General features: G+C 58.6%; 2 protein-coding genes across 5 annotated transcripts; both read right to left on the bottom strand.

The window, feature by feature from the left end:
- Window positions 1–2,777: 2,777 nt before the first annotated feature.
- On the bottom strand, window positions 2,778–6,992 carry FAM89B (family with sequence similarity 89 member B). 2 transcript variants are annotated; one of them, XM_067544427.1, is made up of 3 exons: window positions 6,713–6,992; window positions 5,719–5,958; window positions 2,778–3,568 (listed from the first exon to the last, which is right to left on the bottom strand). In XM_067544427.1, exons 1-3 carry the CDS (start codon window positions 6,941–6,943, stop codon window positions 3,284–3,286), a joined length of 756 nt encoding a protein of 251 aa, XP_067400528.1. In that variant the 5' UTR covers window positions 6,944–6,992; the 3' UTR covers window positions 2,778–3,283. The 2 variants fall into 2 exon arrangements, with proteins under 2 accessions (XP_067400528.1, XP_067400529.1); XM_067544428.1 differs by having other exon boundaries at window positions 5,719–6,849.
- Window positions 6,993–8,666: 1,674 nt separating this feature from the next.
- ZNRD2 (zinc ribbon domain containing 2) lies at window positions 8,667–12,413 on the bottom strand. 3 transcript variants are annotated; one of them, XM_067543902.1, is made up of 4 exons: window positions 12,392–12,413; window positions 11,133–11,284; window positions 10,324–10,408; window positions 8,667–9,871 (listed from the first exon to the last, which is right to left on the bottom strand). In XM_067543902.1, the coding sequence occupies exons 2-4, from the start codon at window positions 11,190–11,192 to the stop codon at window positions 9,492–9,494; spliced, it is 525 nt and encodes a 174-aa protein (XP_067400003.1). In that variant the 5' UTR covers window positions 11,193–11,284; window positions 12,392–12,413; the 3' UTR covers window positions 8,667–9,491. The 3 variants fall into 3 exon arrangements, with proteins under 3 accessions (XP_067400003.1, XP_067400002.1, XP_067400004.1); XM_067543901.1 differs by lacking the exon at window positions 12,392–12,413 and adding an exon at window positions 11,820–11,962; XM_067543903.1 differs by lacking the exon at window positions 12,392–12,413 and adding an exon at window positions 11,432–11,448.
- Window positions 12,414–12,889: the final 476 nt, after the last annotated feature.

The raw sequence follows: 12,889 nt of genomic DNA, 5'->3' as shown, positions 1-12,889 counted from the left end.
CCCTGCCACACAGAGCCTCCTGCAAAAGCGCACACGCCAGCACAGACATTGGCACGAGGATCCCTGCCCAGCAGGGTCACACACAGACAAGCCACCCCCACTCCCATGGCTCCCCTGTGGCCACCCATGCATGGTCACAGGCCACAGGTGGGTGCACAAGCCTGCGGCCGCACATCTGCCTATCACTTGTGTGCATGTGTCAGGACATCTGGACGGACACAGATGAAGATGGTGAGCTCACGGTCCCTCGTGCAACCGCACACTCGTCACATGTTGCTCGTCAGTGAGCCACAGGCCTGGCCTCCTGCCATGCTCCAAACGCAGGTCTGGGATGAGCCCTTTTCTCACCTCCGACCCACAGGGGTTGTGGTGACCATTCCAAAGTGGGGGTGGGGGGAACAACCCTGTGACCCTCTGTGTTCCCTCCCCCCACAACACAAGCTGCCACTGAGTCAGCGGGTGAATCACCAGCCCCACCCTGTTAACTCAGCAGAATCTGCAGCTACGCCAGGGTGTCACTTCTTGGTCCTCACTCCTGACTCGCAGCCCCCTGCTATCCCAGCTGTGGGCCTCTCCCAGCTCTGCCAGTGCCCCTCAGTCTCGACCTATAGCCCTCTGCAAGCCCAGCCCTGGGCTCCCCTCGCACAGGTCTGCCAGTGCCCCTCAGGTCCAGCCACAGCCTGGGGAAGTTTGTGTTCCCAAACCCACCAGGACTTTTTCCACAGTCAGTGGCTGGTTTCTCTTGCCAGACGCTGAGCACTCCTATCTCAGGGCTGGGCTCCTCTAGCCACGCCCGCCCCGGCTGGGAGGGGAGGATGCGGGGGGGGGGAGCATGGGCTGTCAGCTTGGAAAAAACTCGCAGTCCATTCCCAACCTGCTGCCCCTTCACCTCCGTGTAGAGGCACAAACTGGAGGCTGAGAGCAGGGCAGAGATGGGCAGCTACAGCATGCACTGGCGAACGCCGGGGGCACAAGAGGCAGGGCAGAGAGCAGATGTATTTGCTGTGCATGTGTGCCCCAAGCGCACTCAGCCCTGGGAGTCCTGGAACCTGTGGAAGTCTCTGGGCTCACTTGGGACAAAAAAATTAAGCAAAATGGGAGGAGAGCCCAGAGATCTTGGCCCCCCCATGTGCCCAGAGGTGGGAACAGAACCTAGGAGTCCTGGTTTCCAGGCCTCCTTCTGACCACCTACACCCCCACTTCCCTACCCTGGAGCCAGAGAGAGAACCCGGGAGTCCTGGCTCCCTGCCCAGCCACTCGACCTCACCATGCTCCCAGAGCTGGAGAGTTGGTATCATTTTAGCCCAGGCATCTGCCCCGCAGCTGGAGAAGGGCAGGGTAGGTTGTATTAAGCCAGGCCCAGGACATGCTGTGAGGCCCCAGTCCCTGGAGTGGGATGGGGAAGTGCTAAGGGCAGCAGGCCCACAGTGTTGCCCCCACCTCTCCTCCCCCGGCAGGCCTGCAGGGGGCTTCCTGTCAGAGCTGCTGGGTGAGAATAGGAGGAAGCGGGGCCGGCAAGGCCATTGTGTGTGGGGATCCTGCTGACTCCATCTGGCCGGGAAACAGGAGCTGGACACAGGGTAGGACTGAGGACTCAGGGACCCCACTGCCCCATCGATTGGCTGGCAGGGGGCAGGGGGAGAACCTGACACAGACTGGGCCTGGTGGGAGGGGTGGAACCATGCGCCCATTTCCCTGGGGGCCGAAATTCAGACCTACCACTCCCCCTGCTGGCTGTGAGTCATTCCTGCAGGAAATGTCAGCTCTTGGAGGGGGGCCAGGAACAATTCGCACAGAGCCCCCCAGGTTCAACCCTCTCTGACTGCCCATCCTGTCCCCAGATGGGCGGGGCAGGAGCAACGGCTGGGTTCTCTGAGGGATACATGGAGTCAGGGTCGGATTGAGGGGCAGGTGATTGCCTGGGGTGCCTCGGGACTTGGGGGGTTATTTTTGGTGTTAGTGACAAAAGGGAAAACAGAATGCTTGAAGTCAAATGTTTCAGGCATTCTGTATGTGGATCCGTTTTCCACTAACCTCCTGGATCCTAGCGTGCAAATTTATCATCTTATATGACAGGAATAAATCATGCAAACTGTGCATCAAAGGCGTGAAATGGGCTAGAAATGCAATAAAAGGTAAGATATTCAAAACCTGAACTTGGGGGTGGGGTTTCTGTGAAGACACTCCTCGCCTGGGGCGCCATTTGGTCATGGGCCGGCTGTAGGCACGGCCACCAGCCCTGAACACTCAAACACCACAAGATCAGCCCCAAAAATCATACTGTGAAAAACAAAGATGCAACCATGGTTTGGAGTCTGTCTCCTAATTCCCCTCCCCCCCCGGTTCTGCTGGGACCCCTCCTCTAGGGCTGCTCTCCCTATGCCACCCCCTGCCCCCACTGCTAGGACCCCTCCACGACCCCCCTTTGCCCTGCACTCCCAAGACCACTGCCACTTCCCCCTTGGCTTGCACCTCCCAATGCTGCTCACTCCCCCACTGCCAGGACCCCTTCCTGCACCCCCCTTTGCCTGCACTCCACATGCCACCCTCTTGCTGGGATCTGTTCTCCATCCCCCCACCCCTCCCACACTCTCCAATGGGCCCAGCTGGAAATTGGAGCGGGGAGCTGGTAACCCTTTGCTCGTGCCAGTTACCCTGTGGGGCCAGCGAGGGCGGGGGAGCGATACTAGATTTCCAGCGGATCCAACAAAACGGCTGTGGTTATGTTCCCAAGCCCGGACTCCCGGTCCTACGAATTGGAATAATCCATGACTGAGTCAGTTTCTGAGGCTTTATTCCACGGCTCCATTGGGATTTGAGCCCCAACACACTGTATATATTACATTTCACCTCTCCTGCTTTAGGAGGGGTTGGGGGGGATGGTTCCCCGGGGGCGGGGGAAAGGTTCCCCTACACGTCAAATGGTTTTAAATTGTATTTTTTAAATATCTTAAAAGTGGCCGTTTTTGGCTGGTGGCAGAGGCACTAAAAACTGCTAACACGATCCTAACCGCCCACCCAGAGCAATGCCGGAAAATGCACTGCTCCAGCCACTCCCTGCAGGGGGCAGGAGCGCAGCCTGTGGGGGGAGCTCCCGGCTACTCCTGCCCCAGCCTGTCCCAGCAGGGGGCGCTGTGGGGAGCGGGGCAGGAGCTGGCTGTGGGGGGAGCTCCCGGCTACTCCAGCCTGGCCTCTCCCGGCAGCGGGCGTTGCAGGGGGGAGCTCCCGGCTACCCACGCTGCTATGTCCAAACGGGGGGTGAGGCCCTGGCGGCCGGCGGGGCTCAGAGGGTGATGTGGAAGGAGTCCTGCAGCCATTGGTCCCGGGAGTTCTGGGGCTGAGGCAGGCTGAGCCGGCCCAGCAGTGGTGGCTCCTTACGCACATCGGGGCCCGGCGGCTCCACCTCAAAGTCTTCGTCCTCGTCCGAGAAGCCGTTCTCAGCGGCGTAGGAGCCCTCGGAGTGCAGGGAGGACGACATGTCCTGGAACAGCCCCTTGTACTCCTGAACGGACTCGTACAGCGACCACAGCTGGCACAGCAGGGACATGTCCAGCTGGCGCAGGCCCACCTGGGGGGACAGGGACCGGGAAGGTCTGTCATAGTTGGGTCCGTTCCCCCTCATGGCTCCCTGGTGCCCCTCAACCCCGACCCACAGCCTGCAGCCTCCTGCTATTCCACCCCACCAACAGCTTGGCTGGCTCTGCTGCCCCCTGCTGGGGGAAATGAGACCTGTTCTGTGTGTGTGCACATTTAAGGTGTGTCACTGCACGTACAGTTATCACCACACCTGCTTATTCTATGAACACTGTGCACATTCACACAAGCATGGCTGTGTGGGCGTGCACACGCTTTGGTCTGTGTTTGTACAGGGCCCAGCAGGGGTAAGGGGGCTTGCTCCATGATGAGGACTCCTAGATGCTACCTCTCTTCCTCTTTTTTTTGCACTTCCCTATTCAGCGTGGTGAACTTTATAACCTTCTCCTTCCAAACCCCATGATCATACGTCTGGCTGTTGTGCAAACTGATCCCTCTAAGTTCTGCTTATATCTGGTCTATGGCATAGGAACATAACAAGAACACAGGAACGGCCACGCTGGGTCAGACCAATGGTCCATCTAGCCCAGTGTCCTGTCTTCCCACAGTGGTTGGTGCCAGGAGCTTCAGAGGGAATGAACAGAACAGGTAATCATCAAGTTATCCACCCCCTGTCCTCCAACCCCAGCATCTGGCAGTCAGAGGGTTAGGGACACCCAGAAAATGGGGTTGCATCCCCGATCATCTTGGCTAATAGCCATTATGATGGACCTAGTCTTTGGCCTTCTCCTGGGTTATCTTCTATCCGCAATCATTGCAAGGGCTGTCCTACCAACATACCTCTCGGTCTCCATTGGACATGTCCATACCAATATAGCCTGGCCTCCCTCAACTTGTCTTCAGTGGGGCAACCCCCTTTAGGCCCCTCACAACTTCATTTCTACCTCATATTACTACTAATAATAATTACACATAGATGTAGAGATTTCAAGATCAAAAGGGACCATTAGGTCATCTGGCCCGACCGCCTGGCTAGCACAGGCCAGAGAATGTCACCCATATGTACACAACACACACACACTCTATACACAACATGGACATTTACATAGAAACACACGCATTTGTGCCCAGACCCAACACAATGCTACACACACACACGGACATAAACATGCACCTGTGTGCACCTCCCTCCCCTACATGCTAGGTATTTACAATACACACACCAGCACACACACTAAACAATATCCACACACGTGTGATGCACAAGTTGTTGTATAAACTCCACTCCACCTACACACACAGAGACACCAACACAAAGTTACACATGCGCACCGACACAAACACAACCAAAGACACTTTTACCCAGGTGCCAATCACATAATCAGTCGTGCCAACCCCAAACAGTTGAAAAATTGTAAGCCAGACACCCCCTCCCCCAAATAAATAATCGGGAGGTCCTGTTTCTATGCCTGATGCCTTGGAGACAGGGATGTGGGGAAGGTCATCGCGTGGCCACATTGTTGTTTTCCCCCTGGAAAGGCGAGCTAGACACTAGCTGGTTGTGTTGTTTTCAAACCCTGCTCTACACCTGGTGTTTGTCAGGATGCAACTGCATCAGTTGGGTGGGGTGACTTTACACCCAGACAGCTGTATGAGGACAATACCTAGTGTGGCTGCAGTTATACTGGGATAAAAGGGCCTTAACCTGGTTTCGTTTTTCCCCTTCCCAATCAGGAATAGCTATCCTGGGACAAGCAACTTTATCCGGTGATAGCTGCACCCGCACTAGCAAGGGTTGCAGTACTGTAACTAGCCCGGAGCCGTTAGAGTGGGCCAGCTTTGGGGTGTGGACAAGGGCTAATCAAGGAGAGCTGAGACTGTCCCACATTTCCCTGCCCAGGGCTTTGAGAGCAACACTGAAAATGGCACGACTCGCAGTGACACCTTGAGAGCCGGCAACACGGCAAACTGCCCCAGCCCGGCGAAGGTCCTGAGCTGTGGAAGTCAAGCCTTAAACCAAGAGTCCCGTCCCCCCACATACACACACGTGTGTGTACACACTGCGTGCTGCCCCAGGGACCCTGGCATGCCCACCCCAGCTAAGGGGAGCATTGGAGGCAGGGGACAAAGGGAGCTGTGCCGCGCGGGGGAGGCTAGGCCATGGGGGAGCAGTGGCGTGGTTACCATCTCCTTGCGCAGCATGGCCAGTGCCGAGTCCAGGTTGGCCGGTTTGCTCCGCAGCAGCTTCTCAGAGGCCGCCCGTGACTTGCTCAGGTCGTCCTGGATCTGTGTCTTCTTGCTGTACACTTTCTCAATCTCACGCCACGAGCCGCCACTGGAGTTGAGGATCCCGCTGAGGCCCTTAGGTAGTGGGGGGAGCCCCTCGATGGAGCAGACGTTGCCCCCCAGGCAGTCCTGGGGTGGCTGGAGACCGTTCATCATTGACAGATGGGAGAAAGAAAAAGAAAGAAAGAAAGAAAGTGTGAGAGGGGAAAATAGAGAAAGAACAATGAATGAAAAACAGAGGAAATGAAAGGAAAAATAGAGAGAAAGAAAAACCTTAAAGGAAAAAGAAGAGAAAAGGAGAAAGAGATCTTAGCGAGACAAGTCCAGCCTATCGCACAGAGGTGAGTCTGGGCCACGCTGGGTTATTCAGGAATCTCTCTCTCTTTCCCTGTCCAAAAACCTAATTCTCCGCGGTGGGTAAGACTTTTTTACTAGGCTCCCCCCAAACAGTGTCTATGGGAGTCAGCCAGAACCAAACTAAATGTGCCCCAACACAACTGTCCCAGACGCCAATGCCCTCAGGAATGTCGCTGTGCCCCTGCAGCTTTCCAACGGGCCGATTCTCCTCTCTGCAGCGCCCTGGTTAGTGCAGAATAAGGCTAATCTAGCAGCTCAGGGCAGGGGGCTGATGCTGGCTTCACTTCCCCACTCTTGGGGGCTAGGAAAGGGCCGGCCAGATCATTCCGTGCCCCTGCCCAACACCCTTGGCTAACCCAGGATCTCAGGGCATCTCATTTGTAAGCTGCCTGCCCCTTCCCCTGTGATGCAGGCGCCCGCTGCCATCCATGCTCCCGGCTCCGCTTCCCGGCTCCCTCTTTTTTCCTTTCTATTTTTCCATCTGGTGCCTTTTCCTCCTTTCTTTGTTCCACCGGATCCCGGCCTCCGAACCCACCCCCCGTCTGCGAAGCTGGAGGGGTGGGGGATGGGGGGGTTCGGTGGCGGATGGAGGGCTAGAAAAAGACTTCTTTAGCGAAAGAGTGCAGATGCTGGCAACAAGCCACGCTCCCCAGCGGCTCAGGGAGCTCGGATCTCCACTCCTCTGCAGCACTTCAAATAGAGAGAGAGACGGACAGACAGACAGAGGGGGAGTGGCAGCCTGACAACAGCTGATGGGCTCCCTCATCCGTGCCCCCCAGAGCCGGCTCTCGCTGTGCCCGTCTCCCTTTGTTTGCTCTGCCTGCTGCTACCACACCCCACCTGGCCCCTTCCAGATCCCCCCCTCCCTCACAAAAGGGGCAGGCCGGCTGCACTTAAAGGGGCAACAGCAGCTGGGGCACAGGGAAACGCTTCCTTCTCTTCCAAGGGCAAACAGGACCCTGGCCCCCCCGGGGGTGGGGGCTTTGTGATCTGACTCCTCCCTACGTCCACCAATAGGCTCTTTCCAGGGCTGCGGTGGGGCCCACTCCCAGGGAAGGCTAGCCAGGCCCGGGATGCTAATCCTCTGGCCAGACGCCTGGGGAGTGGGGTGGGGAAAGCTGCTTAGCTAGAGAAAAACAGCCGCCTCAGCTAGCGGCAGGGCGGGGGGAGGGGGTGGATGGGACACGTCCCACTACCCTCCCACTATGGGGTACAAGCCGATTCCTCATGCCCCAGCCCAGACTCTTGGGCCCAACCCAGCCTGCTCTCCCAGCACCCAGGCTCTAGTCCTCCCCCACCCCACCAAAATCAGGTAAAACAAATTATTTCCAACTGAGATCCAGGACTCCCGGGTTCTATTCTTAGCTCTGGAAAGGGACTAGGGAGTGAGAGGAGGGGGCATGATGTGGGTCAGGACTCCTGGGTTCCATCCGTGGCTCTGGCACTGACTGTCAGCAAGATCTTGGTCAAGGCCCTTTGCCTCTTGGTCTGTTTCCGATGTGTCACATATAATCCTTTCTTCGGCTGTTTCGACCATAACCTCTTGTGGGGCAGGACAGTCTCATTGTCTGTACAGTGCCCAGCCCAAGAGGGGGGCCTCCACTCTCAGTGGGGGTCTGTACAGTGCTCAGCCCCGACAGGGCCACCCACTCTTGGTCAGGGTCCAGGCAGCACTTGACCAAACCTGAGGGTGATCTTGTGCACTAGGTTGCAACGGCTGGAGCAGAGCAGGGCCTGGCCCTGTGATACAGGAGCCTCCGCTGCAGGGCAGGGAGACCACTCGTCTGGTTTCGCAGCAAGCAGTCCGTTTGTCCCCTCTCTGGTACTGAGACAAATCTGGACACAGTTTTATTCATAGCGGATGGGGGACGCCCTTTGAAGAGTGCACCACTCTGCCACGGGGTGAGGGAGGCCCAGCAGTGCGGGCGTTCTGCGGGTGTGGGGCTGACTCACTCTCCAATCCATCTCAACGCTGGGCTGGGCTGAGGTTTGTGGGGCTGGGGGAGAGGGTGCATATATGCAACGGTGGGTCACACAATTCAAAATGAAGCTGTTGGCTCACCTTAGTAACCAGTCTGGGACTCACGCTGCATTAAAGAATCACAAAGGGCAGAGTAAAAGCTCATTTAACCAGCTGGGTGTTCACATTTTACTTTAAAGTTGGGCTGGCTAATTCCAGAGTCAGCCCCTAGTCAGTTCCAATGCCCGCATCTCAGGCCCCAGGTCAAGGTGTATGGTCTGGGTGTTACACACTGGGCATGACAATGGCCTGACCTGAAATCCCCTTTGCCTGTTGTTGAGATGTGGCTGATTCTGGGGTGGGTTGGAAAGGATGTTTACACAGGGGTCCCTCACCCAGTACTGAGGTGTGGCCTTTTCACGCATTGCTTAAAATCACCAGCAGGAAGTGAAGGAGGGTTTCACTGCAAGGAAGAATTGAGGGGGTTGGGGGTGCATGTTGCGACTGTTGGTGAAACTCCAGTGGGATAGTTGTGATCCCTGACTGAGGGGAGAGTGCCCCACTGAGGTCCCCTCCCACTCCCTAGCTAGCAGAGAGCTCCCCACAGTGTGGTGCGCCCCCTAGGGGGGCACAGAGAAACATTCAGGGGGAGGGGGGCAGCAGAGCCCAAGCCAGCAGCCACTGGCGGGATGGGGGGGACCACCACCTAGCCCCACTCTGTCCCCAGTGCGAATCTGCTTCCGGCCCTCCCTCCAACATGGCCCTGGCTCTGCCCCCAGCTGTAGCCCCAGCCTCAGGCCTAGCCCGAGGTACTGCCTATGCGCCACCCCGGCAGCATCCAGATGGCCATGAGCTCCATTGGGGGATGGATAGGGCATGGCAGGCAGGAAGCCCAGCCCAGCGGACTGCACAACTGTTGTCTCAATATCACAACAGGCCTGGCAGATGCCTGCTCCACGGCCCCTGCTACAGCGGCCTGGGTGAGACCAAGAAGCAATGGAACAAAAGAGAACCGGGCTGGCCCCATCTGCTCCTCCCATCCAATACCTCTTCCTCCTGCCCCAGATCAGACCCAAGGCCCATCCACGCTGGCGTACCCCCCTCCAGGTCCAATCCAGCCTGGCATCCACGTGGATCTGACTCTTTGGGTCACCCCGACCCTAAATTATCAGATTGAGTCTCGCACAAGATTTTGCAGTTTTTATCGGAAGCTACAGACAAAGAATCGGATCTTTGCCCAGCCAAAGGGGGCTGGCAGAACAGAGTCTCTGGGGGGCATGGCTGTGCCAGGTGCAGTGGGCATTCTGGGGCCTGGCCACTGCCCGGTGAGGAGGCCAAGGTCGGCGTGGGCGACTCACTGCGGGGTCAGCTCCTTGAGGCATTTCAGGGACTCTGCGCAGGAGCGGATGAGGCTGCACAGCTGGAGGCTCAGCTCAATGGAAGGGCTGCGCTTGAGCTCCTGGCTGGCCCAGCCCAGCTTCTGGAGGATGGCGTCCTCTGCTGCAGCCACAGGGTTGGCAGGCAGGGTAGGCGTTGGGGCAGGCAGGACCTGGGGCATGGTGGCCGCAGTGGCGGCAGCTCGGAGTCCTGAGGCCGCCCCCTCACAGTGTTCTGGGCGTGGCACAGGGGGCTGCTGGTGGGCAGCCGGGAGGTAGCCAAGTGGTGTGGTTTCCTCCGTGGTGGAGGCCAGCTGGTGCTCACGGACCTGGGACAGGGCAGCCTGGGCGTTCAGCGCTGGAGAGAGGGGAACAGAGAGAGAACAGATGGGGTCAGTGCTGCACGTCCCAGAACTGCCTCCAGGGTCAGCAGTGTGCAATGTGGGGCGCAGCCACAGCCCCACAGCTGAACTCCGGGAGTGCAGGCGATGGAGCACTGCCTGGAGAGCGAGGACTCCTGGGTTCTGTTCTCAGCGCTGCCACTGACCTTGGGCAAATCCCATCCCCTCTTGGTGCCTGTTTCTCCCCCATCCTGTGTCTGTTCAGACTGTGAGCTCTTGGAGGCAGGGACCACCTCTCATGGTGGGCGTGTGCAGTGCCCAGCCTGAGGAAGCCCAGATCTCAGATGCGTTCTATGCCGTGCCCAGCACTAGATCAGAGCTGGTGCCTCTAGAGGGGAAAAGGCCCCTGAGTCAGCCAGTCCCCCCACTACTTCCCTGGCCGGCAGTGCGATGCTGGGAAGGGCCATACCCGGGTTGTCCTTGTCGATGTCAGAGTTGAGCTCCTGGCAGGCCACACAGTAAAGTTTCTTCTGCTTGTCTTGGAGCAAAATGGTCTGTAAGGGAGAGAGAGCCCGTGTGGGGCTTCAGGGCAGAGCAATGAAAGAGCGGGTAGCTGCAGGGTGGGGAGAGTAGCAACACCAGAGCTGCTCCCCAGCTCTAACTCAGGGGCAGATGAGAATCACCCCAGGCCTCTGATGAGGGACAGGGAGCAAAAAAAGGGGGTGGAAAAGAAGGGGGCGAGGCCAGGAATTGTTTTCCAGGGGGCTGAGAAACCCGTTGCTTGGGAGGGACTAGACTGCATGGTCTTGGTGGTGGAGCAGTTTCCCTTGCAGCCTATTCTTCCCTGGTGGGTGGTGGTGATGGTGTTAAATGAAGTAGGTTGGATGTATTGAATTAGTCCACATAAGAAAGGGAGGATCCCATGCCCACAGATGAAGGGAACTCTCCGCCTCACCACAGGATGATGGAAGCTCCCACCCCAGAATGACTGAGGCCCATTTAGCCAAGTATCCCTCCCTTCCCCCCCACAGTCAGACCCATGGGCTCATGCAGACTGGTATCTCCCCCCCAATCAGACCCATAGGACATGGCTGGCCCCAGACTGCTCCCACCACCCCAGCACACTCGGGCACCAGCCCAGGCTAGAAGAGATGGAGTTGGCCAAGGACACTCTTTGCAGGAATAGTGATGGATAAGTGGGGGCCCCACACTGCCCTCTGCTCGTGCATGGAGTACAGTGCTCTCTGTTGGGCTCCCCACGCAGGCCCCGGGTCATACCCCACACTCCTCGCAGCACTCTCCCAGCATGCGGTATCCCTTGAGCATGTAGTCGCCCATCACTCTGCTGATCTTATCCTGCCGCTCCCTCCGTGCCTGGATCACCTTCCGCTCTGCCTCTGAAGGTGGCTCCCAGATCCCATCATCGTTGCCTGCAGGGGGGAGATGGGAATTTGGCAGAGCCATGGAGGGTCAGAGCAGACCTTGCAAGCGGACAGAGCAGGGCCCCAGTGCCGGGCCCTGAGATGCAGCCACCTCTGGGATGGGGCGCAGGAGATGTTTATACAGGGACCCCTCACCCCACCTCGCAGTGATGCCAGCGGTGCCCGTCTAGGAAGGATGCTGCCACCGCCCCCCACGAGAGGTTGAGCTGGGCTGAAGCCGTTAAATGGGCTCTGTGTGGGCCCCGCCCCTCTACTGCCAGGTGCGGGCAGCTCTGGCACTGCTCGGGGCGGGGGAGGGGGGGGCTGCCGGCTCCCGCCAGGATCAGACCCCGGGCAGCGCAGCACAGCCCAGCCCGTCCCCACAGACGGACAGACAGACGGACAGGGCTCCCTTCCCCAGCCCCCCACCGAGCCGAGCCCATCCTCCCTCTTCCAAGGCTGCCCCGTCGACTCTTCGCCCCCCGGCTCAGCTACTGCCGCCCTGCCCCCTTCCTGTCCCCGCACAACCCCGCCCCGCCGCTACCTGCCGCGTTCAGGGCCATGCTGCTCGGGGACGCCCTTGCCGCTGCGCCGCGCCTCCGTCCGTTCAACCCCAGCCCCGCCCCCTGTGCCGGAAGCGCCTCCGAGCGGCGGGACGGAAGTGACGTTGCGGGAGGCTGCCACAGGGAGCACCGCCGCCGGCCTGGAAGCAAGGCGCAGCTCTCGCGTTCCGGGCACTTCCTGTTCCCACCCCTCCTGGTGACTGAGCCACAGACCCGCCGCGGCCCTACCCGCTCTGGTCGGAGAACGACCCGCCTCGGAGGCCCCACGGCGCGGGACCGGAACCGGCGCCGAACCCTACTGGAGGTGGCCTGGCTCCTCCAGCACCGGCCCCGTGGAAACGCCTGATCCATTGACCGGCCGCTACCTGCGGCCAGCAACGCCGGGGAGAGAGACCAATGGGGAGCCAGGACTCCCGGCCCCCGTCACCGCGGGTTACCTGCTGCTGGGGCCCGTTTACTGCTCCCCCTCCCCCGGCCAGGGGCCCCCTGACAGCCCTGCAGCTAACCCGGTGCCAGGGTACAGAACAGAGCCCATGGCCCCTGCTCCGCCCACCTGGCTCCTGTGATTTCAGTGCTTCAGCCAGGTTCTGATTCCGGGGTGAAAAGCGGGACGAGAGGCGGACACGCTGCAAGAACAAACCCAAACAAGCCAAAGCACCCGAATAAAAGCAATTCTTTAATTGCTGATGCTAGGAGCCTGGGTAACCAACAAGAGGACTTGCCGTTCTCACTGCTGAGTACTGATTTGCCCGTAATACTGAATATTACTGAAACCTGCTGGGATGATTTGTGTGATTGGAATGTTAAAATCACTGGAGAGAACCTATTTAGGAAGGGTCAAGTGGATGCGGGGTGGCACTGTCACAAATGGCATGATCCATTCCGGAGTCACTGACAGCGTGGAAGCACAGATCATGCAGGCCTCTGGATCAACTCCTAACCGATAAAGCACAAGGTGGGGTTCTAGTTGGTATCTTCTACCGCCCACCGTATTGCATCTGCAAATTGTGCCATTTCACTAACAACCCCCACTTCCTGATCAATAATAAAT

This window comes from Emydura macquarii, unplaced genomic scaffold, assembly GCF_026122565.2.
Source record: "Emydura macquarii macquarii isolate MOO-44397 ecotype Brisbane River unplaced genomic scaffold, CSIRO-AGI_Emac_v2 contig_968, whole genome shotgun sequence".
In the NCBI taxonomy this organism is placed as follows: Eukaryota; Metazoa; Chordata; order Testudines; family Chelidae; genus Emydura; species Emydura macquarii.
This window is presented reverse-complemented; position numbering and strand designations above follow the sequence as displayed.

Coding starts and splice junctions, on each gene's coding strand:
- ZNRD2 (XM_067543901.1), bottom strand. Junction 10,409..11,132: donor AGTGCTGCGAGGAGTGTGGG/GTATGACCCGGG, acceptor TCTCCCTTACAG/ACCATTTTGCTCCAAGACAA. Junction 9,872..10,323: donor CATCGACAAGGACAACCCGG/GTATGGCCCTTC, acceptor CCCTCTCTCCAG/CGCTGAACGCCCAGGCTGCC.
- FAM89B (XM_067544427.1), bottom strand. CDS start 6,943: ATGAGGGAGCCCATCAGCTGTTGTCAGGCTGCCACTCCCCCTCTGTCT. Junction 5,959..6,712: donor TCCAGCTTCGCAGACGGGGG/GTGGGTTCGGAG, acceptor AACGGTCTCCAG/CCACCCCAGGACTGCCTGGG. Junction 3,569..5,718: donor CCATGCTGCGCAAGGAGATG/GTAACCACGCCA, acceptor CTGTCCCCCCAG/GTGGGCCTGCGCCAGCTGGA.